The sequence below is a fragment of the Ursus maritimus genome, unplaced genomic scaffold, assembly GCF_017311325.1.
Source record: "Ursus maritimus isolate PB19 unplaced genomic scaffold, ASM1731132v1 scaffold_14, whole genome shotgun sequence".
Taxonomy (NCBI): domain Eukaryota; kingdom Metazoa; phylum Chordata; class Mammalia; order Carnivora; family Ursidae; genus Ursus; species Ursus maritimus.
In genome coordinates, this window is record NW_024423786.1 from 16,611,150 (window position 1) to 16,637,100 (window position 25,951).

Genomic DNA, 25,951 nt, shown 5'->3' on the forward strand with positions numbered 1-25,951 from the left:
AGGTCACGTGTCTGCACATGACAATCAAGCCTGACGTGTAAGGCCTGTTTGAGAAACAGCAGAGTAGGGCAGGAACCTAAGACTGAGTCTGCAGGGAACTCCAGAGTCCAACAAGTTCAGATTCCATATTTTCCTCCTGACAGAATTATAAGGTGGCAAATTTTCAATTTATTTCAATTACTGCTTTTCAGTCTACACATATCTTGTTTTATAGATAGAATATTGTTTTCCCCTATTGTATGTTTTGATCACATATCTTAAAACCAAGAAGTTTCTAAACATGATCACTAAGTCAACATTAAATTCAAACTTCCCTTTCTTTAGCATTTCTAAGATAATGTGGAGTGAGAGAATAAAAAAATCTATACTAATATATATTCTAATGTACTAATACAGATTCTGAGTCTGAGTTTTAGAGCCAGACAGCACTGGGCTTAATTTCCAGCTCTAGCCCATGCTGGTTACACTTACCACATTATTTAACCATGTTGTGCCTTAATTCTGCCAACGGAAGATTGTTTCACAGGTTAAATGTGATAATGTATGTAAAGTGCTTCATACACATAAAACACTTTTCAAAAATCACAATTTTCAATAGATTGTCTCCCAATTACTCACTACCCTTATTTGAAACTATAGTATATTGGACAGTGTCTTGAAAATTGACATTTCTGCATTGTTCTAAAAATCAAATGAATACACATTCATCTTAATTTTACATTTATCATTAAACGCTAAATTTATTGGCAAATTACATTTTGTAGATTTTGCTATTAAATGGTCCATTTGTAAGTATGGTCATTCAAATCAAAATACTTTTATTTATATGTCATTTGTACTTTTTAACTTTATGCTTCATTTATAGATATTCCAGGATCAGAGGCAAGTGGAGGTAAGGTTGATTTATAAATTCTGATTCTTCTTGTCTGGATAGAAAAGAATACAAGCATTTTTAGAGTACACGAAGTTGAACTTTTATTTGGAAAGTTGAATTTCTTGTATAATGAAAATATTTTTAAACCATACATATTCATAAGCATAATACAAACACCACCTACAATACAAACACATTTTAATAAAGTTTTACTATGAGTATTAATCTAAGCCAAAAAAAAGTAATCAGGTAAACCAGTTCTACATACCTTTTATCTCTTTTGATGATGTAATCAAACAATTTAAGACACAAAACAAAGTAAGCTTTGGCTCAACCCTACTTATCTCACTATGGGAACACTAGGATATATACTACCACAGATTACAAACCCAATCCCTTTATAATCAATTTAAAATTGTTACAAGAATCATATCTCAATCGCATGTAAACATATTTAGGGCTTCAGTTGGCAATTATGTTTTAAATGCTTAGAAAAACACACCAACATTTCTCATTATTGTTCTCTCTTTATCTCATCTCTTCCATGAATATAAAATAGGAAAAAAATATTATTTGAGACTTCCAGCATAATTTCATTGTGCTTTACACTTTTATAAACATGGGTACATCTAAAATATCAGATGCCTTTATACCAATAGAATAATCCACCAAATTCACATTTTCTTACAAATACACATGCAAAATCAGTGAAAAACACTTTTGTATAGCAAAGACCCTGCTTGTTTTCTGATTAATAATTTTGATGGCATGTGCAAATCATACTGCTCACTGAACAGTAGATTTTATTTCCTGTAGATTTGTTTTTCTATAAAAATATATTTATGTGCTCACAGGAAAAAAGTTGGTATGTGTGGGGTGACTTTTGATACATCGTTAGATTAAAGGTTTGTTTATGAAGTTAAAAGGCATCTTAGCTTTTATCGTTTTCAAATTTTTCTTCATATAAAAGAACACCCTGTGACAAAGATAAGGTAACTGAGATAATCATTAGCACTTTATAGTTGAGACAGTATGAAGCAAAGGGGTCAAGCAACGTGCCTAAGGTTTATGTACAAAATCAGTGCTGGAACCAGGAAGAGAACTTGGATTTTCCCAACCCTTGGACAGTTCTCTAGGAACTCATCCCCACCAATAATCCTTGAGATTATATACAATCTATTACATTAAAATAACATTGACAGTTAACGGAGAAAGTTAGTTATGAACCAATTCCTTCTGCACTGAAGATTCCCAGTAGAAGCCAAATGGTATTAAGAAAAGGTACGAAGAAAAATAGCAAAAGGCAGTCATAACACAATGATGTCATTTATCATATCTCTAAGTTTTGGTCATTGAGAAAATATGAGCAGGAACATCCCTATTACTCAGACTGCTAAAGGGAAACACTGAAGTCTAGGAAAATCAAACACTTCAGTATTTGTGTTAACTTCTAACTTGAAGATTATCAAATTTATAATAAATCTACACCTAATGCTTTTTGGAGATTATTTCCAACCTGCATGATTCTCTTAAAACCTTTTTGGCTGATGACAAAGAAGAGGAACTAGAATAACAGCAGAACTAAACTCAGAAGTCCTAACCTTGGCCTCATCAGTAGCCAAGTACCAGAAACTCCTCCCAGGTAAGTGAGAACGTGATGATTTTTCCCTCCAGAGAAGTGCTTTAGCAATCAGATGGGGATGAAGCTCAAGGTTAGTGCTGGACACACAAGGTGAGGACCAAGATACCTTCCCCTTTGGAAACTCTTACTTCTGGGAGTTCGGTCAAATCCTGAGCCCATGACACATTGTCTTAAATCAAACATTCTTTTGCTGCCTATGTATTTTGGAGGACACAGAAGGTTTAAAATGACAGATACTTCATATGGATTACTGCATTGACCACGGTAGAAACATCCCTAATTTTGGCCCCCAAGAAATACAGTGGCTGCATAAATCAAAGTCAGGATTTAGCACTATATGGCCGCAGCTACAGCTCAAAAAATAAACTCTGTAAGTCACTTTCACTTAAACATAGTTAAGAATTTCATGGTAGGGTTAACAAATGTTTCCATAAAGTGAGAAGTTGAACACTGAATTTTATTGGCATGCATGCACAGTCCTTCGTAATATTTTTAAACCATTTTCATGTACAATTTTAGAAGGACTAGTAGCCCACACACCAGGAAATGAATTCCCTGAATTTGTACTGACTTTGACAGAAGAACAGAGAGATCCCACCCTTAAGATGTTTAAAATGTGAAAGGCAAGCATATGTCTGGAAATTTCTACTGTAAACAGTTTTTTTTTTCTTTTGGGGGCCGGGGTAAGAATATACTCAACAATAAAAACTTATTTTGAAAAATATGAAAACATTTCCCTCAATATTTATATGATATTTTATTTGGAAACTGTTGGAGAAAGCAATATAAGAACATAATCCAAATGCTTTGTACAAAGTCTTCAGTTTTGGAACCTCATGTTATTGCTTGCAGCTCTGGAATGATGAAAAATGTTATCTCACTATATACTCTAGCTGTACAGACATGCCTGCTAATGTTCTTTTTCTCACTTCAAAATAAAACACATCTATAGTTTGTGTAAATATTAACATAATATGTACAATGCATTCATGAAATATATGCAAGCATACCATTATATAAACATAGAAAAAAGGTAAAAGCAGTCAATTTAGAAACAGAGATATTAAATAGATATAGCTATTAGACTGCAGCATCATGGATACCTTGGCCTGTTCTTTCGTAAGATAACCTTCTGACCACCACTTACTTTGCAGCTGAATTTAGTCCAAGAAAAAAGCCGAAAAAAAAAAAAATGGTTCTAGATGTCAGAACTGATAGACATTAAAAAAAAAAAATTCATGTTGAAACTGAAAAAGTTAGAAATGTATTTAAACATGACCATCTCTGGGCAACCAGGCGCTCAATAAATACGGGTTGATTGTTCACCTAAGACTCCTGCTACTAAAGATTTAAATAATAGATTTAGACTGTATATATTCAATGAACTGCTTTAATAAGACATTCATATTCCTCTTTACATTTTAAATAACCAGTTTGCTTACCATCTTTTTACCTGTAGTGAAGCAAAGTCACTAAGTTCTGAGAGACTGAATACAAATGTGCACACAGAGAAAAACCCACAAGGTAGCAACAACTATGGCAAACACAGTGAACAGTAAAACCAGGCAGAATGGAGTACACTGGATGGATACTTTGGGTTCAGTTGAGGTGAATCTAAATACAGGATTTGTTTTGTGTTCTGAACTTTCAGCACCTGAAAAACAAAACAAACAATATAGGCCTGTAGCGCTTGGTATTTTTTTCAAGGCAGTGCTATTTTTCTTAACATAATCGCAAGATGTTCGAATTCTGGATGAAATCTTTTGCCAATACGTTTCTATTCCTATGTGAAAGTTCTTGCTCCCTCGAACAGATAAATACGGAAGGTTGGTGTGAACCACTGATGGTGTTTACATGGGATACATTTACGCTCGGAGTGGAAATGTTGCTGTAGAACTTCCATTGCTTTCAACAGATCCTTTCTCCTTAGATCCAACATAAGCGCCAATAAATGATCCATCTTCGTTGAACAGACCATGGTCGCCTTCTCCATACTGGACTAAGCTGTCAGCGCTTTCTGTGGTCTGCATATCCCTGGTAAGCGATCGAAGGCTTCCTTTGAGAGGTTTCTCATCACTGTCACTACAAAACAAAGAATCGTTCAACAAAATCTGAGATATTCACGTAAAGTGAGATGCAGGCATTAGTGCTAATAGGTCTTAAAATTTTCAAGATATTCACATTAGCATTGCAGACACATAAACCCTGAATGACCCCTTCACAAATAAATGTTTAAAAGGTCATAACCAATTTGCGTCATACTGAGTAACTGAGAAACTGTTTTCTATTATTCACAGTATTTCTGCTTCCCTTTAAAATTGGGAGTTTTGAGACATGCAGACATTCAGTCTGCTGACCTACATTGAGGATAATGTTATTCCTCTGAGTTCATGAACTTTTGGAACTCCCAGTCATCAGGTCTTGATCTTTTGTCTTTACCTTTGATCCTGTACGTACCCCTAAATCCTTCCCCAAATTTTTCTTTTGATTATGGTAATCAGTCAAATTCTGTTTCTGGTAACTGAAGAACTTTCTTTAATATAGTTTATAAACTTAAGTTTGTTGAATTTTTTAAAAGATGGCTGGCATTTTTAGAACCTAAATACTACAGTATTTGGTTTGGGTTTATTCTTCAAAAAAAAAAAAAAAAAATAACTCTTGAGTTAGTAAAATAGCTATAAAATATGATCTAAATTTCTGGATCAAGATTTGTTTTTAATTACTAACAGCTATCACACTATAAATCTGTACACCAAATTAAATGCTTTTAGAAAATTTTAAAAAGGATGAATTTGGTAAAAAAAATATAATACATATATTTATATATGTATTAGCACTGTATAGTTTTTGGTAATCAGTGTTGTTCATCAAATAGGTCCATCTCTCAGCTTGCTGGGAGCAGGACAGGGTGGCATTTCTCTGCCTTTCCTGACTTACACATTGTCATGTGACTTGTTTTGGCCAAAGAAAAGTGAGCAAAGGTGGCATGTGTCACTTTAGAGCCCGTGCTCAGTTTGCTATGTTCTATTTCTCCGCCTGTGGTGCTGCTGGATGCTCATCTCCCAGCCAGTGCTCCTAAGTGATCAAGATGAATGGAGCCACCTGTGTTGGACACATAACTTGAGAAAGAAAAAGATTCTGGAGTTGTTTTTGACAGCAGCATAACCCAGGCTATCCTGACTCACAGAGTAGTTGGCTCCTGAAGTGGGATGCTTACAGTTACAGAAACACAAAACAAAAACAACAACAGAAATGTGGCATTAACTTAGGGACCAGCAGCAAGTAGTGAAGAAACTATTACCAGAAGCTGGAAGGTTAACAATTCATGTCATGAGTGAGAACAGCATCCAGTTCTCACTGGGATACCTGGAGATTAGATAATTTTCTGGATGAACACATAGTTTTGGGAAAAGATGATGGAAAACATTAAGGGATTAAGGAGATTAATTAAATTACTAATAAATAATTATATTAATGGGATGCCAGGTGAAATAGTGCAGGGGATGATTTTAGCTATCTTTTTTAAAGAGGCAGCAGGGTGTGGGGGAATGAGTTTTTGAACAAGGCATTATCATAGTTTTCTTGCTTATAAAATTGAACTATTAATATCTGTCTTTCAAATATATTTTGAAAAGTTGCCATGGGCCTCTAATGATTCTTGCCTCATGGAATCTGAACCACAATTTATAAATTTGTAAAGTTCCAAGTTTCTCTCTCTCTGTCGTCTTCCCTTCCTTTTTCCTTCTCTCCCTTTTTCTCGCACCTCTTTCCTTTCTTCTTCTCCCTCTAATGATCCTTCTGGAAAGAACTTAATCAAGAAATATAAAAATGTGAAGAGAGCTTTCATTAAGTGGAAAAAAGAAGAATTAGTATAGAGCAAAGTAGAGCCTATAATGAGGTTGAGCCTACATCAGTTAACGCAGAACAGCTGGTCATAATGCTCTGTGTCATTGACTATAGTATTGGATGCAGGGATGGGCCAGTTAGAGGCAATCAGATCTCTTTCCCATATGAATTCTGGCCTCCTGTGTGCTAAAGGCTGTATAAGCCCGGGCGTTGCAAGCTCTCTAGTATACAGAGGACCTGATGGAAAACAATGACATCCCAAACAGGAAGGGCTAAGGTGGTGGAAGGGGGAACATGGTGAGCAGTGACAGGAGAATGGGAAGTTGAACGCAACCTCAAGAGCTACACCCCTCCTCCAGATGCCCCCCCCCCCACCATTCCTCCCAGGAATGGCACTCTTCTCTGCCTGAAGTTTGGTCATATTCCACCCAGTGGTTAACAGTAACACAATCCATTTCATTCTTTACAGCCTATCTTATCTCTTTGGATGGGATCCTTTATCAGCATCCCTTCAAGGCAGACAGAGCCACTCCCCTTTTTGCTCTCTTATTCTCTTTACCTAATTACAGTGATTTTGCAGAGGGAAGTTTTCTTCCTCTGCAGACTAGGTTCATCCTGAGGACAGGATCTGTATGTAACTTACCTTTGTGAGTCTAGACAGTAGGTGAACAGAATACATGTTTACGGATATAAATTGCATGCAATCTGGACCCATAATGGCCATGCTGAAGACTTCAGGATGTTTTAATACTCCAAATAGATATTCACTCTAAATAAAAATAGTGAAATAGCGTCCTTTTGCATAGCACACAGAGCTTTCAGAAAAGTCTCCCAGCACACACATCTCCCTAGAGTGAGGTTACACATACCCCTGCACCTGGAGGTCAGTTGCTATCTCATAAGCAGGCCCTATTTTTGCAAACTGGTCTTTAAAAAGGCATTACAATATAGTAGTGTAACCTTTATTTGAAGAATAAATACTTGTTTGCTTTTGCCTTTTTAAGCTTATAACCTGATGAGTATGTGTTTTGATACATTTTAAAATGGAACACCATTTACCTGTATTCACCAAAGGTTTCATCTTTTACTGACTGAACTTCTGGATCTGGATGTAGATCTTCCTTTTCTTTCACTAAAAAACAAATAGGGAAAGTAATACAAATAATTTTTAAAGACATATTAACAGTGTTGTTAAAGATGGATAATTAATGAGAACAGCATTGCTCCAGCTTTTTGATACTAGTAAGTCATTTTTTTTTTTTATGGTTCTATCCACAGTCCACCAATTACCTCTTTGTTTAAGCAAAAAAAGGGAAAAAAGATCTCCTGGCTTCTCCTGATCTGTCATCAGAATTACAGCATGTTGCAGATCATGGGGCTGCTCAGTATTGTGTGGGCAACAAGTCTTACGGGAAGAGTCAAACTTAGTTATGGTTTCTTAATGGAGACCAAATTACTAGATACACTTTTTACTATCCAAAACTTTTTGAAGATGTCATAGGCTCATGCCAGATCTATATCACTAAGCTAGAGTGATTAAGAGTCAACCATTTGGTGGTTCCGCTCTCTTACTCATAACTGCCTCAAAAATCAGAATATTCAGGTCTATGGTGACATTTTAAATTTGATTTATTCCAAATAGTGGGACAGAGGACCAGGGGGCTCTTATTACACTTTATCAGGAAAACTCAAAAATCCTGATGTGGGGGGCGCCTGGGTTGCTTAGTCAGTTAAGCATCTGCCTTCAGCTCAGGTCATGATCCCAGGGTCCTGGGATGGAGCCTCGTGATGGGCTCCCTCCTCAACAGAGTGTCTGCTTCTCCCTCTCTCTCCCTCTGCCCCTCCCCCTGCTGGTGCTCACTTGCTCACTCACTCTCTCAAAATAGAGTCTTAAAAAAAAAAAAATCCTGATGTGGGAAACAAAGGCAAAAGAAATGCAGCTTACATTAAAATCTCCTTAGAGCTTACAGCCCACTGATAGATACCTTAAACATGGAGAACATGACCTTCCTCAAGGAACTTGTGGCTGCCTTAGTGCCTTAATGTTTAAAAGTAACGTTATCTTGGCAGCAGCTGGTCCCTCAAGGTCCTGAAAGCCTTGCCTCCAGAGTCCTTGGATGTGTGCGCTACCCCTAACTCCCACAAACTAAAAAGTATACAATCAGTCACTGCTCACAGTCCCAGTATAGCTCTTTCTGCCCACAGGTCCTGTCCCATGAATAGGGAAAGGGTTAAGGTACAGACAGGGAGGGGAGACAGGAGGCCCCTGTCTCCCCTTCCTGTCTCCCCTGACTAGGCTCTGAAACTATTCCTGGCAAGTGGTTGCTGAGACAGAGCGGAACAAAAGCTAAGGGAACAAACCAAGATGGCACAAGACTCTCGAGGCCACAAGCTTCCCAGGCAGTTCTCCATAAAAGACTGCCGCTAAAAGTTCTCAGCGGCAACCCGTTCGGGACCCCTCACTCTGGAGAGCTTTCCTTTCCTTTCTGCTCTCACCTTCACTTAATAAACTTTCAGTTTACTTCACCCGTTTGTGCCTCAAGATTCATTCTTTGACTCCATGAGACGAACCCAGCAACCCTGTAACAATCCTTCTTCATGACACCTTTTACTACTACTTGCAGAGACCTAAGAGATTCTTTTAGTTGTCCTATAATGTGAAATGCTGACTTTTTTTCTTTTCCATCGTTAGAATTTGGAGAGGGTCATACTTCACAAGTGACTATTTGTTGGGGATACTCAAAAAGGAATGCTATATGTGTTTAAATTTTCCAGTTAACTAACTGGGACATTCATTAATCATTGTAAATCCAATACATAATAATTCAGTTCTCGTAGAAAAAAAAAAGAGTTCATTATTGCATAAATTTCCATGCATAAATTGCATCGATTTTACAAAAATTTAAAAATCATGCTCTTTGATTATTCAATATACAGAGTCCCAATAAATATTTGCTAAATGGATAATAAGCCAATAAAAGAACTTCTTACTAATCTGAACATCATCAAACTAATAGCAGTGAGATCTAAATTTCCCCTTATATAAAAGCATCTTGAACACTAAGCAATAACAATAATAATAGCAACAACACAGTATGTATATCTGAAAAAGATAAAATAAATTTGGAAGTTGAATTAAAGCCAACTGTTTTTTTTTTTTTTAAGATTTTTATTTATTTATTTGACAGAGATAGAGACAGCCAGCGAGAGAGGGAACACAAGCAGGGGGAGTGGAAGAGGAAGAAGCAGGCTCATAGTGGAAGAGCCTGATGTGGGGCTCGATCCCACAACGCCGGGATCACGCCCTGAGCTGAAGGCAGACGCTTAACCGCTGTGCCACCCAGGCGCCCCTAAAGCCAACTGTCACATTAACTGTGATGGTTTTTATTTCTATTTTATGTACATTAATTCAGGAGGCAGTGTATCTAATATATGTCATGGTAATAAAAAATGCATTCCCAGCAATGGTTAACTCTAGTAAAGCTGACTAGTGGAGCCAGTACTATCAGAAGGTACTAGTGCAAACATTCTCTGGGTCACAAATACATGACAAGGCATGCTGTCAAGGACAAGGTCCTTTCCTCTTAAGATGTTAAAATATGTGTGTGTAGTTTAGTGATTAGTGTTCTTAACATCTCTGATATTTTACAGACAGAAGATAGAAGGCTGGAAGTATTACAAGCCTCATTAGAAACTAGTAACCACTTGAAAATAATATTCTAGAACGTACATCCTTTGGTTAGTTAATGTAGGTTGTTTTTTTTTTTTTCCTCTCAGTATATTGCATACCTCTTGTGCTACCATAAATTTGGCTTAAATGTGTAATTTAAAAAATAAAAGATGTCTCTGAAGAATGCATCCTAGAAAATACTATTTAATAAACTGGAAGTATATTACTCAATTAAGAAACAGCTTTACCTGAGTACTTTCCACCTCTGTTCCTCTTCACAAAGCAAACAGTTAACAGTATTAGTGTGAGAAGAGCAATCGCACACATCAATCCAATAAACCAGCCTTGAGTGGAGATGTCGTCATATAAACCAGCGTATTCTGTTGTGCAAAGAGAAGTCACACGTTGAATGCTAGAAACAGTCTTTGGGGAAATGAAACATCATTTTTAAACATACAAAATAGAATCCATTTTATTTTCCCTTTCAGTGACCCTAGAGGGAATGTGATTTAAAGGACAGTTCATTGGAAGAATACTGATAAATCGTCCATCCTGTATTTAGAAAGGGCCCTCTCAAGTAGCATTTGACTCTGAGGATGAAAACCAAAAAGGGATAGTGGAGGCAGAGCAAGTGAAACACAGAAGCAGCCCAAGCAAAGCAGAAGCACAAGCTGCCTTGGTTATATGCAGATTGCAGTGGAGTTTCTGCGGGTTTTATTCTGTCTTGGTTTTCTGTTTAGTTTTTGTTATTAACACGTGTTAATTGGCTGGAGATATTTTTTTAGTCAACCGACAAAAACAAGAAAGACTACGTTGGCTCTTTGTGGAAGATTTTTCATTTTGATAATTTTAAAATGCTGTGATGAGCACTGGGTGTTATACGCAACTACTGAATTGTTGAACGCTACATCAGAAACTAATGATGCACTACACGTTGGCTAACTGAACATAATAATAAAAAATGCTATGCCAAAGCAAACAAACTGTTATCTTTGTAACTAATGTACCCCATATTTTTATCTTTAACACAGGAAGTATGTAAAATTAATCTACAAAGCAGATTGATTGTCGAACATGCCCCACATACAATCTCATGTCTCACCTCTCCCTCTTGTCTCAATTACATCTTCAAAAATGCTATTGTTATCAACCCAATTCTTAGTCAATAGGCGAACTATATGCTCAGCTCCCGGCTCAAATACCTCTACTGGGTGAGTCTTTTGAGTAAGATTGACTCCTTCTGATATCTTCCCGATACTTTTACCTAAGAAATGTACACAGTTAAATCATATAAATTGTAATCATTGAAAAGCAGGACATGAAAAGTAAAAACAAGACACAACAAAACAAAAAACTGTTATTTGAGAGGAGAGCCCTTTGTAGCATTTTTTTCGCGGATAGTTGTTGAATGATGGGGAGATCAAGAAAATCAACATTTCAATGTTTTCTTTCTTAATATGCTGAAATTGAGGAAATGAAATGAACTTAATTCATGTCCTTTAAAGATAATGTACTTGTTGATGAAATGGTACTAAAAATCTGCCCGGTCACATGAATGGTTCAAAAACCAAACACAGACTTCAAAAAATTATACGATGTCATTTTGTGCAATTGGAACTTTCACAGACCTAGCAGGAAACTGAACATGGCCATTCTGGCTTATTTTTGAAAGCAAATGACATTATAGGTTTAAATATATATTACTTTTTCTTGTCTTGGTCTTCTATAAATATTGATGGAATAGTATAACATTGTCATATATTAAATACTTGAAATTTGTAGAAACAATAAGCAGGCTTATAGGTACATTTAAATGAAATGCACTGAGAATTTTAAAATGTTACGAGACAAAGAAACACGAATATATCAATATATTAATTGTAGAATCTCATAGTAGCAGATAAAAATGAGTCAAGTGTAATTAAATATACATTTAATTTCTGATGTTGTAATAAAATATGTAAAATATTTTTGTATTTGATCCATGGTTTTGCTGAGAATCAACATAATAAATGTAAACCAGAAAATGTTAATAATTTACACTGAAAATAAATATATTCCATGTTGAGGATATTAAAAGTTATGAAACTCTGTGTCAAATGGGTATATGTCACACATTAGAAATTGGTGATATAGTTACTGATAACAAAAGGGCTTCATTAAAAAATGTCACCACAGGAGAAATAAGGCCAACTATATTAGTTGAGCAAAGCCTTTAAGATTGAGCACCACTGAGGTAGACCACAATTAATTTTGATTTTGAAAAAGAGAAATATTAGTATAACATTAAGTAGAGCAAGCTTTTGAAAAATAGAGCAAAGCAAGTGTTTTGTTCAAACCAGCAATGACACAAATATTTCTGACTAGCGCCATCATCTTCCCCCTCTGAGACTATGGAATGTGAGTCACCTGAAAATCAGACTGACATTCAGGAAATAATCAGAAAAAAAAAAAAAAATGCTTGTGTATCAAATCCTATTTTCTGAATAAATGTCAGATGACCTTAAAATGCGCTATCTAGGCAGAGCAAGGAGAAGAAAGATACACAGAAATAGATTCCAACTTGTGCAAAAGTTATTTCTAGAGCGTTTAGTGATATCAAGATTTATCTCCTCCATGAAAATCTATATGTATTTTTTCTTTTCCAAAGATCATGCTGAAATCCAGTGGCAAAAGAGATTATAGTTCCTTTCCTGTAAATATGGCAAGATATGCCTACAGAAGAGGAATCAGTATCAACGGGGGAAGGGGCAGGAGCTGAAAATGCAGAATCCTAAAAAAGACCACAAACATACTACTAGTAAGGAACATTTTCAAATTCCTGAGACATAGGGCAGTGAAGAAATATGCTGAGAGATACTCAAAGATGCAGCATCATTTATAAAACCACACAAACAGCATTTTCCATCTGCTAAAAACATTTTTTTCCAACATGAAGGCGACCAGACCGAGATTTTCTAAATACTTCCATATATGCATATGGTAACTGTAACTACTGTAAGAGAACTTTATGTGTTTTTTTTCTTGCCTGCTGCAAATTAGCAATAATGGGATTAGCATATCTCATGCATATTATGGTCTTGGTTCTAACAAAATAGCAACCCTTTCCATGCCTTGAACTCTGTTTTGAAAAATACAGAAGTTGCATATTTAGATTACTACTATTCTGACTTCTTTTCTTTGTATTGAACACTTGATGCCACTTTGAACTCTTGAGAAATAAGACCCTTTTTGTTACTAAAAAGTTTTCAATAATCATCTTTAAATCTCTCTTTTGAGTAGGTAAGTGAGTTCTTCATTTCACTTGGTGTCTTATTTGTCCTTGGGAATAATGTGTGGGTTTCTTGGAAGAAACTCTTTTGAGTGTACATACTTTTCCCATAAAGGGGAGTTCTGAGTATTTAGGGTATCTGAGGAAAACATAAAGCCTTCATTAGGCAGATACAGTAGGGACAATAAGAAGGAGAAACAGTAAAGTTCAGAGCATAACCATTCACACACAAACACTGATTTGACAGTGATTCACATATACTTGAATATATTTTATAATATACATATCTTATAAGTTACAGCTTAGTTTTTCTCATTACTATTTTCTTTTTCCAGTGACTTGGTCTTTTTTCTAATCTAAAATGTAGAAACCCATCCAGGGCAGTGTCTGACACATAGTACATGATGAGCAATGATTCTCTTTGCCTTTTTGCCGTCTCCTTCTCCTTGTTCCCGTCCTCAAATATCCTTCTAGGTCTGATCAACTTCAATCCAACCGTGATCAAAAGCCCTCTTTTTTAACTTATTAGTGTGTGCAACAGTTGCTTTGATTCATTTCCTTTTTATGCTCTGCCTTCTTAATTTCTCTCCTTTTAAGTTTAGCAAGAACATTGCTAAAATCATAATTATCGAAATAATTTGGGAAGGAAAATGGGTCTAGGTTGGAAAAAAAAAAAAAAACCGAAAAGTGCAATTGAATCTAAAGAATTATACAAATTAAACCAGAGGCTGATAGGCCATTTCCAGCCAGTATTTGGCATCAACCAGTAAACAGTAAAATAAAATTGATACATAAATCAGTGTGTGTGTGTGTGTGTGTGTGTGTGTGTGTGTGTGTGTGTATAAGCCAAGACATGGAAGTGAAATGTATTAGATCATTGTTATAAAACGTCGACCAGGGCAAGAGGCAAATCTTTTTCTGTATGAAAACACTTCCAAAAGAAAAATACCCCTCTAGTAACCTTATGAATAACTTCATGACCTTACGTACTCCTATTTTAATTAAGTAAAATTATAGTTCCTGACCTTACATACACTGAGGCTATAGTTTCATTGCTGGTGGGTAGAAATCCATAAATCGAGTCAATGTGAACTTTACAAACAAGAGAAATAAATTCTGTATCTGTATCAGCGGAAAACAAAAGGTCAGACAGATTGAGATCACAGTCATTTCCAATTTACAATGACTAGCTTGGTACAGTCCCTTCAGAGCAGGTTAAAAAACAGCATCAGAAGCCTCCTGCACTTACTCCCTTCTCCTAACGTGGAGCTTTCCTCGGTGATTGGTTTTCCGCAGCCCTTTGAAGTGCAAGCCCTCAAGTAGAATTTGTACTTGGTGGTTGCATTGAGGTTTGAGAGACGCCAGCTGGGCTTCGATGGAGTTGTAATGTTGATATCATTCAGTTCTCCAAGTTCATAGGTGTCATTTACTAAAGAAATAAACATGAACAACAATGCCTCAGATTTCACAGCCTTAACAGTTCAAGTTATGTTGTCCCTTATCTTTGATTCTGTGTATGCTTGTATGCAAGGCGCTCCCTTAATTATTCACAGACATCAACTTACTCAATTCTATGATGTAGACATAATTTTATTACAATACCATACATGGAAAAATTGAGGTCTAGCAAGAATAAACACTTTCCCTAAATTAAGAGCCAGTAACTGGCCAACCAAATTTGAATCCAAACCAGACTTTTTTCACTCCAGAGCCCATCTTCTTAATCACCAAGGCATACTGGAGCTCCACCTTCATCATAACTATTAAAAATGATGGACTTTCCCCCTGTATTATATTTTCATTGTATCCTTCACTTTTAATCTTTTAGTGTAATAATCTAGACAATAATTTGTGTCTTCTATGGTTTCTGGCTCAATTTGAAGTACCAAATGTACTTAATATATATAGAATCAATAAACTGATTAATAAATTACATATTTAAAAATGTCAACTATATACTAAGTACAATGACAAGTGCTAATCACAAAGAAGATGAATTAGATCGTGCCTTTCAAAGAATTTGCAACCAGCAAGACTATGGGATTTGTGCAAGAGTGCAGTGTATTATAAGATTACCAAAGAAAAGTCCAAGAAATGAAACACATGCCAAAATTGTGCAGCCATTAGTGGCAAGGGAAGGGCTAGAATAAATCCTCTTGACTCTCAGTCCAAGATATCACACAGATAAACAAACAAACAAGCAAGCAAATAAACATTTATTCTTAACATAAAAATGCCTTCCTTGGTCTACCTAATGCAATTAGATCAAAAATGAAAGATGAACAAATGAAAGATCCAAATGTTGGAAATTAGAAAGAAATATTACTCTTTTACAAATTTGAGAGCATTCCTATAAAATACCCAAAGTCGACTGAAAAACTACAATAATCATAAATTGAGAGAACTATACAGAGAGCTCTCAGACACACAACAACTGTTTAGAACATACAAAGCAACAAAAAGAGATAAATTATCGGGGCAACTGGTGACCCAGTTGGTTAAACGTCTGCCTTCACCATCTCAGGTCATGATCTCAGGGTCCTGGGATCAAGCCCAGCATCAGGGCTCCCTGCTCAGCTGGGAGTCTGCTTCTCCCTCTGACCCTCCCCCCACTCAGGCTCTCTCTTGTGCTCTCTCTCACGTGCTCACTCTCTCTCAAATATTTAAAAATCTTTAAAGAAAGAGATAAATTTTTAAAAAAAATATTTCCATCACTTAATAGAAAGCAAAATAAATACACAATTATGTCATTTCATCAAAAAATCCATAGATTAAGCAGTACATTAATCACTGCCATTGTTAACGTTCCAGATTTTTTTCTTTATGTTCTAAGAACTGGTCTTTAAAATAATTTAAATCTTACATAAGATCAACACAAAGGTTGGAATTTAATTAACACTGAGTTTCTTTACTGTTAGGATAAAGAAAAATCATAGCTTTACTAAACAAATTAACATTTAAAAAGTCTTCATATATTTGTTCAGTGCTTTCTACATACTTGAAAACCAGTTCATGGAATACTATAGGCTTAAGAGCTCAGCATAGAGAATAAAACTGATTTAGGTTTGAATCTTGCTTAATATTTATTTTACTACATGGCTTTACATAAGTGAACTCTATATGCCTCAATTCTCACATCTGCAAAATAGTGAAAAATACATCCCTCATAGATTTTTTATTTTAATGAAAAAATACAGGGAGAGCACTTAGTACTGATCTTGCTACAGAGCAAACACTCAAAAATGCTCAAGTGCCACCTCCATTGGGATTTCGCCTGTATCCATCTAATCATATGGCTCAAACCAGACAGGCCATCAGGAGCCAAAACTCGTACATGACCTGGATTGCCCCAAGCTTTGAACTACATGGAGGCAGAGCAGCATATCAGCTCTATCATCAAGGTGGCTTTTACAAGTAGCGTAGTCCTAGTGTTTCCGCTATTTGGAATTCATGTCCTCAAAGTCTAAAATTTTCTATGATTTCAGCTCCCTAATTTCCATACTGAGATGATGCTTAGATGTGAAGACTGTTAGACATGGAAGGCACTGTGATTAAAAATGACTTGATTTCCTCTAAACATGTTGTTTCCAACCAAATGGCATAGTGGCACAAGAGCAGAGTCCATTCCGAGTAACGGTCCAAAGACAACTCTTCAATGTTCTCAAAACAACCTGCTTACACCAGCAGGCTCCCCGCAGAGGGTTCTACAAACTGAAGTACATTTAGGGTTGAGACCAGAAGCACGTATCAGAGCCAAAGAGGCAGTGCAGAGTGGAAGTTACGTGCACTTCGAATCTCCATGACATCATTTACATACTCTCTTCTTTGGCATGTTTCTTAAATCTCAAGGTCTCTCATAGGTAAGTATTAAACATATGTCTTCCGGGACCTACTGACTTTTCTTCTAAAACAGGGATTGCCAAACCTTTCTGAAAAGAACTAGACTGTAAATCTTTCAGCCTTTGTGAGCCACACAATCTCTGTTACAGCTACTGAGCTGTGGCCACAGTCCTGAGAAGGCAGCTACGGACAAATGTAAATGGCAAGTATGGCCTGTTTATGAGAACAGGCAGCAGGCTGGATTTGGTCTGCAAGCTGATTTACAGACCCCTTTGTTGTAAGGAAGTATGCCAGCTTGCAAACTGTGATCATCAGAATCTCAGTAGAAAAAACCAAATACTCAACCAAAAATGAAATATTAGCAGGTGGATTCAGGGCACCGGATGGCTCAGTCGGTTGAGCGTCCAACTCTTGGTTTCAGCTCAGGTTGTAATCTCATGGGTCATGGAAGCCAGTCCCACATCGGGCTCTGCGCTCTGTATGGTGTCTGCCTGGGATTCTCTCTCTCCCTCCCTCTGCCCCTTCTGCTCATGCTCTCTTCTCTCTCAAATAAATAAATAAATATTAAAAAAAGGTGAATTCAATTCAGATATCTACTTACTTATCTGATACTGTAATAGATAGCCAGTTAAGTTTCCATTCAATTTTTTAGGTAGTCCCCAGGTTAAAGTGGCAGTATCTTTATCAACTTTGATGACCTTGAGAAAAGCTGGTTGTTCAGGTACTAGAAAACATAAGACCAAGAAGATACACTCATAAATTGGTAAATTTCTTTAAAAAAAGGAGCTCCATTAGATTCCAGTTTTTTGTAGAAATTGAGAAGCTAACTCATATGAAGTACATATTGCTTAACTACTAATAAGGAGGTAAATGTTTAATTTGGCCATTGGCTAATTCCCATTGTTGGCATTATTCTTCACTGTTATGCTTACCTCCTTCTGGTGTTTGAAATATATAAGGCTCACTCTCTGGACCAGCGCCTTTGGAATTATAGGCTAAGACTGTTAAGTGAAATTCACTAAAGGCATCCAGAGAAGGAACCATTCCATAGTTTCTTTGTCCTGAAAATCTCAGAATGTTTACTTCTTTGGGATGTGTTCTTCCATCCAACAAACTTTTTGTTTTCCACCAATTTATCTGCAATAGAAATAGGAACCCTTTAACATACCAACCACAGTGGCAGATTCTCTTCTAGCTTCTTCTAAGATCAGTTCTTATTTGCATTTAAGATATTAATTCAACAACAAGAAAATCTATGATAAAAACCTGGTATCCTTTCAGATGTCCATGCACTCTGTCCTTCGGAATTGTTGACCAGGTAACTTTAACTAATGTGCTGTTTATAACGTCCACCCCATGGATCACTGGAGCTGTATCAGGATCTGTTAAGCATATAAGAATGATGAGCTTTCAGTAACCCTCAAATGTGATTATTAGGATCCTTTTCAAACGGTGATTTTTCATATTGCTTAATCTGAGCAAGGCATTCTTATGAAATGGATTCCTAATGGAACCAAGAGAGTTTCTCATTACAGAGGAGTTTCAAAGTCCAAATAGGTTTCTAGGAGAAGAAGATAGCCTACACCACACTGAGAAATGCAGCTCTCCAGGAGGATACAGCGTGGGTAGTGAAACTGGAACCAGTGGCCAGTGAAATACTCTGTGGGTATCTTGCCTTTAGAAGCAGAGGAACTAAACAATATAACTAAAATTACTTGAGAGTTTGATCAGTCATTAATAACAACAGCTAACATTAACTGAACATAGGCTATGTGTAGGCACTGTTCTAAGGGACTGTCTCACTGGACTGGCTCACATAATCCTTAGAACAACCCTATAACATGGTATTATTATCCCCATTCTATAGAGGAACTAACTACAGAGGAATAAACCAAATGCAGAGAAGCCAAGACTAATAATATCTTAGCTCACAGTGATATGCCCAGTATAATTTTATTTGGGTAGAAGAATTTAGATAGCAGGTGAATAAGGAGTTAGTCATTTCACATTCTCAACTTTTTTCCATTCTTGAATCAAAATATTACTCTGGATACTGGAAGAACAATGAGAGTAATTCCTGTGTAGTGACATGGAATACACCATCCTTCCTTTTTTTTAATAATCTACTTGTAGCACTTATTATGGTATAAGAATTTAATAATGAGCATATCACTCATTATAGAGTGTGTGTGTGTGCATGTGTGTTTGTAATTCTATAGACAAATCTAGGTCTGTATCTCATCTGCATTTGGAAGGTTCCAAAAATACAACTGAGGCCAGGGTATTGCAGCAGGTGGCTGTTAGGAAGTCTCTTTGACAAGTAAGGACAAATGTAACTGGAAACCTTATGACAGTTATGCTGCTTAACTGATTGCAGTGATGAGTACTGGTCTTTGATTTCTAATATAGTAAAAGCTTTACTGGAAAATTGAATAAAATTAAAACTTTTAACATCATACCTTACCACTCTACAGTGATCAGCTATCCTGCAGTCAACCTTAAAGTAGGAACCATGCACTATATTTCTTTTTATCTCCCACACCTAGTACATCCTCTTTGCATGCAGTAGTTGCTCAGAAATGGTCATCAACAGAAATGCAATATACTTGAAAGAAATCGCTCTTGGAGCGCTTAGCCATTTCAGGCGCATCACTTACAGTCTTCTCCAGAATAGAGAATCACTGACTGAGGCTCCGGGCCAGAGCCAAGGTGATTGATGGCTTGGACTTGGACATCATAAGGCGCATAGACAGTAGGCGTCATCACCCGCAACGTATGGTTTGTAACTGTTTCTTCTTCCCACTCCACGGGGGCTCCCTGTGGCTTCCAGCTCACTCTATACTCCAGTCCTGGTCCATTCTGCTCCATGGATTTCAAGGGCTAAGACAAAAGGCAAGACTCATCTAGTGTGATCGCGGATATGCTGAGTCAGAGATGGTGGCAAGCCACTCTAAATGGCAGTAAGGAACACTGCAAAAGAGGGATCCCGTCTTGGAAGATTTTAAATCCCCCTGTTTGGTTTAGAAACACTTGTGAAAATTTTTGTCTTTCTGTAAGTTTAAGTTTGAAAGTCAGTCCCTCACCTCCCTAAGTAGTGAGAAGCCCACAATTTAGATGCCTTGATTATCCCCTTGCGATTAAATCTCACTGTTCATATATGAAAAATTTTACTAAGGAATTCCACAGAGGATTTTTGTTTTTGTCTACACTTTCCTCTATACTCTATTTTTTACTCCCAAAGAACTGGAAGATACAAAAAGTGCATGATCATGAACTGTATGGTTGTGAAAGGGACTTCCCATGACTTTTCAGTCTGAGAACTGAGACTCTTTCCACCTGACTCCATCCATCCTTCTCCATCTGCCTTCCAAAGGAGGGAGATTGAGTAAATCTTTTATTTCTGGATAATAAACATATGCATGTTTATACATTAGTGCCTAGAAGATATAGCTCCTCTCTCTAATAAAATAATTCCCCAGCTTCTTGACTATTTCTTTAAGACAGAGTGCCCCCCTCCAACCCCATCCCTACGTACACTTTATTTTGCTATATAGGAAAATTTAGTGGAGGAATTTTTAGTAGAGGGGATTGGTCATTTCCAGTCTAGTTTTTTTTTTTTAATCAAGCAATATTTTAATAAAAAAAAATTATTGTGATTTAAATCACCTGTTTCATTTCAAAAATAGAAATATGCATTTAAATGAATCAATTATATAGGCTATATAAAAATGTGACTTAAGTCCTAGATTATAAGGTTCACTTATATAAAAAGTAATTTTGTCTGTATATATGAGTGATTCAATAATGTCATATATATCCGGGCGCCTGGGTGGCTTAGTTGGTTAAGCATCAAGCTCTTGATTTTGGCTCAGGTCATGATCTCAGAGTTGTGAGAGTGAGCCCCACACTAGGCTCTGTGCTGGGGGCGTGGAGCCTGCTTAAGATGCTCTCTCTCCCTCTGCCCATCCTCCCAGTTTGCTTTCTCTCTCAAAAATAAATAAATAAATAAAACGATGTCATATACGATGTTTTCTTTCAGAATTTGTCATTCTTCTTGATTCAGTCTAACTTACTAAAATATTTTTAGACGGATTGGTTGGAAGTAAGTTGAAAGCAGTGCTGTATCAGCAAAACAATTTCAAGTCTATGCTAACTCCAAGGTGAACACTTAAATTAGCTACGAGAAAAAAAAAAATCAAAACAAAACCAAACCTTTCAGAGATTTCACAATCATTGTTTATGCTTTGCATTCTAAGTTTTGCACCAAGATAATTTTTACTACCATACAGATATAAATCCACCAGGGGCTTTAGCAGTGCCTAGATGAATCAGGGCACAAGCTTTTAGTTTCATACTGCAACCTGGAATTACAATTTCCTTCAGTCTCTACCAATAATAAATGAGTACAAATAAAATTATTAAATTTACACGTTTTGTTCCAAGGAAAATAGCTACATTTGATAAAGCTGTCCTGCAAATTTTAAAATAAACTGCCACCATATGTAACACTTTTAAGAAAAACGTATCTAAATTACCAGGGTTTTCAGTGCCTAGACTCTGGAAGAAGCAGCAGGAGTGTTTATATTTGGCTTTCAGACAACTGGCAACAAAACCACGGCAAATTCTTAAACAGGCCCCCAACAAAGATAGCAGACCAGAGGAGCAAAAGCAGAGGTGGGGGTGGGAGTGCCCTTTTCATCACTGACTGAAGGCATGACATCTGGGTAAGGTCATTGAAATGAGAGACCCAGCTTCTCCCTATGAAATGTATGGCTGATACCATCCAGCTGCTGTCTCCCTTCTGAAGGAGTGGTGAGGATTAATGAGCTGATGTTGGTGGAACATGGTGTACTTCTCTGAGGAACTGACCTGATAATTACATATGATTATTTTCATCTAACCAGTTATATCATCTATCTTATGGAAATTGTAGGGAACTTAAGAGAGAAAAAGACAGATACTCTACAAGAATAAGATATTAATGTAATTTCAGATTATAAATTAAGTAATTATGAAGACAAGGTGGTAGCAACTATGTATGGCCACAAATCCAAGGAAAGAAATAATATTCTTGAATATACTTAGATCCTCTGTATTACCTTTTTTTTTTTTCAAATTTTAAATTTGCAAAACTTAATTTCACTGAAGTGGAATAATGGGTTAGTGTTAATACAAAAGTGTTGAGTGAATAAATCAGACTAAACTTTATTTATCCTAAAATTCTTCCCAAAATCATGTCTTGAAAGAGGTTTAGAAATAAATCAGTATATTCCCTCATACATTCAAAAATGTCCTACATTTATGTAAAATTCAATGAATTTAATGTTGGAAGTCTATTATTAATCAAAATGTCTGAATGGTAATCTACTTTCAAGTAGGTTAAATTATTTATTGATGAATAGGTCCACATAGAGGGGGGAGAAAGTTACCCACTGTTACAGAAGGAATTTAGAAATGACACTGAAAAGAATTAAAGTTCTCTGAGCAGATGTCAAATTTTACACCAAATTCAAAGACAAAAGTCTATTTCATAACCTTTAATAGAAACATATAATCAAAAACTAATGATGTACTACTGTATGGTGACTAATATAACATAATTTTTAAAAAAAGAAATATATAAAGGGGTAAAAAGTGCAATTTGAAGTCCAAAGATACCTACGGTAGGTTTGTTGCTTTCTAGTGGTATTTTAGTGGTATGGTGACAGGCAAGATTGCCTACTACCCTGACCTCAGTTCCTATATCTAGAAAAAGGCATTAATGACAAAGCTGTTCTCAGAAAAGAGCATACAAAATGCTTAATAGTACTTAATAAATAGTGGCTATTATTTGACAGACATCCTTCTGATATGCATAATATTTATTAGTCCATGTACTAAAATTTAGGAAAGTTTTTTAGTATTTTTTGAACACAAGATGATTTAGAATATTAGTTATAAAAATACTAGGAACCTGATAATGGATTGCAACTAAATCAACCTGTATAACCTTCCATACATTACTTACCACTGTTTAACTATATCTCATAACATTCTAATCACAATCATCTGTAAAATATACAAATGAAATATATTTATAAAACATACAAATCTTATACCTTTGTTCTTAAAAAATATATTTTTTTTCTATCATTACACTTAGCATGCAGACCTAAAAGAAAGGAAAAAAAAAAGAACACAAAGTGGTATATAACACATTAGAGAATACACACCTCCCATTTTATTATCATTTCCTTGGGTTGAGAGGCTTGAACTCTTATGTTTTGTGGATTCTTGTCTGGAGCTGAAAAATTATAAGTATTGAGATTACTTTTTCCAATTTTATGGTCCATCGGTAAATCAGTATATCATCCCACCTCCCCCTAAAAACAGATTTTTAAATAACTTTGATTGTATTTGTTTATTTCTATCTGGCCCAGTTTGTAAAAAGACTTAATGCAATTATTTTCTCACCAGCTTTATTGAGATATAATTGACATATAACACTGTGTAAGTTTAAGGTGTACAATGTAATAATTTCATGTGTGTGTGTGTATAAGTGTGTATATATCTGTATGTATATATGTATCCAGTATACAGATACACATTCTATTTATGTGTCTATATCGTAAAATGATTACCACCATAAAGCTAGCTAACACATCCATGATCTCACATAAGGCAGCTTTTAAATATATATTTCATTTAAAGGAGTAAAATCATATGTATGAAGTGATACAATTATTATTCAATGGAAAGTAGATGATTTACTTTAGATATCTTCATTTTATTTATTTTTTTAAAGATTTTATTTATTTATTCGACAGAGATAGAGGCAGCCAGCGAGAGAGGGAACACAAGCAGGGGGAGCGGGAGAGGAAGAAGCAGGCTCATAGCGGAGGAGCCTGATGTGGGGCTCGATCCCAGAACGCCGGGATCACGCCCTGAGCCGAAGGCAGACGCTTAACTGCTGTGCCACCCAGGCACCCCATAGATATGTTCATTTAAAACCTGCTCTTTAAATTTTTCAACCTGCTTTTTTTTTAAAATCCTAAACCTACTTTTTAAATATACATTTTAATTTTAAACTTGCTTTTTAAATATACATTTTAATTTTAAACTTGCTTTCCTTTTTTTATTAGAATTATTGTTAGGAATGTATGTTGTGGGGGCGCCTGGGTGGCTGAGTCGCATCTGCCTTGAAATAGAAAGTCGCCTTGAAATAGAAAGAAAAATAAGGGAGAAAGTTGGCTTTCTATATACTGAACCTCAGTTTATAACATACTTGATATCCGATTTTAACACGATACGTGGCTATCACGACTAACTCAGACTAATGTTTGCCCATAAACCTCCGTGTAATCTCCTGCTCTCTATCAAACATTTATATACTACTTATGAATCTGATGTACTCTGAATATTTGTGTGCTGTCAGTTCACAGGACTTTTTAAGCTCTCTAGTAGGAGAAATCTAAAAACCTACACCATACTATCAATTTTTTTTAAAAAAGATGTGGAAAGATGGAGCAGAACTAAAATATTTCCTCAGAAACCTGACGTGAGAAACCACATACCTGCTGGAGGGGTTTCATGGTGGTCTGACGGCTGGCTAGGCTGGCTTCTCCCTACTTCATTCACGGCTATGACCCTGAACTGGTATCTCACATATGGAGCCAAAGAGAGCGTGACGGTTGTCTCTTTGCCTTGGACTCTGGCCAATGCCTCCCATCGTCCGGGTTCTTCTTTGTTTCCTTCAAATTCAACAATATACTCTGGCAGTAGAAGCGTAGGGGGGAAAAACCCATTAGAATGGATTTAGTATTTTAAGTTATACTAACATTCACACACAGTATAAAAAGTTTTAGAGGATGTTTTATGAAGGATAATCTAGCAACTGTGGTTTTAAAAAAAATGGCTTTAATATTAATTTTGACTCAGGACAGTAAGGAGCACAGTTATCCCAACTCTTCCCTACCGCTAATATGGCTATTGTGGTCATCTCCAGCTTCCCACGTCAGCCGAACACTCCTGTTCTGTCTTTCAGACAACTGTAGGTTTTCTGGTGGATCCGGAACATCTAATTAATAATAAAAATGAAAGTAAGGAGATTGCAGACCATGCCTTCGTCTACCCAATTTCCTCACTGAAGCACATTGCCACTCCCCTCCTCTCTGGGCCTTGGCTTCCACGCCCAATCCCCCACATCTCAGCAGCCCTTCTGTTTCTTTTTTTTTTTTCTTTAAGATTTTATTAATTAGCGAGAGAGAGGGAGAGAGAGTACAAGCTAGGGGAGAGGCAGAGAGAGAGAGAGAGAGAGAGAGAGAGAGAAGCAGGCTCCCCACTGAGCAAGGAGCCCGAAACGGGGCTTGATCCCAGGACCCTGGGATCACGACCCGAGCCAAAGGTAGACACCCAACCCAGTGAGCCACCCAGGTGCCCCAAACCTTTTGGTTCTATTACAAATGCAGCTTCCTGCTCATCTACTCCCTACTGTAAGTATCCTCTCACCCTACTCTGATTCCAGTTCTCAAAGGGCATCCTTGACCATGGGTATCAAAATTCTTTTAGGAATAGTTATTAACAATGAAGATTTGGGGGCGCCTGGGTGGCGCAGTCGTTAAGCCTCTGCCTTCGGCTCAGGGCGTGATCCCGGTGTTCTGGGATCGAGCCCCACATCAGGCTCCTCCACTGGAAGCCTGCTTCTTCCTCTCCCACTCCCCCTGCTTGTGTTCCCTCTCTGGCTGGCTGTCGCTATCTCTGGCAAATAAATAAAATCTTTAAAAAAAAAAAAAAAACAATGAAGATTTGGGGCACCTGGGTGGTGCAGTC

At 36.6% G+C, this 25,951-nt stretch overlaps 1 protein-coding gene across 3 annotated transcripts in view; it reads right to left on the bottom strand.

Annotated features, from left to right (window-relative positions):
- Positions 1-1,038: 1,038 nt before the first annotated feature.
- Positions 1,039-25,951, bottom strand: part of CHL1 (cell adhesion molecule L1 like) — a 79,557-nt gene continuing 54,644 nt past the window's right edge. For 2 of the 3 annotated variants that reach the window (XM_008703152.2, XM_008703151.2), the window contains 12 exons: positions 25,098-25,199; positions 24,697-24,894; positions 23,356-23,426; positions 19,801-20,023; positions 18,410-18,525; positions 18,076-18,280; positions 17,745-17,867; positions 14,553-14,732; positions 11,135-11,296; positions 10,281-10,412; positions 7,422-7,494; positions 1,039-4,598 (listed from right to left, as the gene is read on the bottom strand). In XM_008703152.2, the coding sequence (XP_008701374.2) occupies positions 4,382-4,598; positions 7,422-7,494; positions 10,281-10,412; positions 11,135-11,296; positions 14,553-14,732; positions 17,745-17,867; positions 18,076-18,280; positions 18,410-18,525; positions 19,801-20,023; positions 23,356-23,426; positions 24,697-24,894; positions 25,098-25,199 (1,802 nt within the window). In that variant the 3' untranslated portion in view covers positions 1,039-4,381. The remainder of the gene's footprint in view (positions 4,599-7,421; positions 7,495-10,280; positions 10,413-11,134; positions 11,297-14,552; positions 14,733-17,744; positions 17,868-18,075; positions 18,281-18,409; positions 18,526-19,800; positions 20,024-23,355; positions 23,427-24,696; positions 24,895-25,097; positions 25,200-25,951) is intronic. The other variant, XM_008703153.2, reaches the window with a different exon arrangement.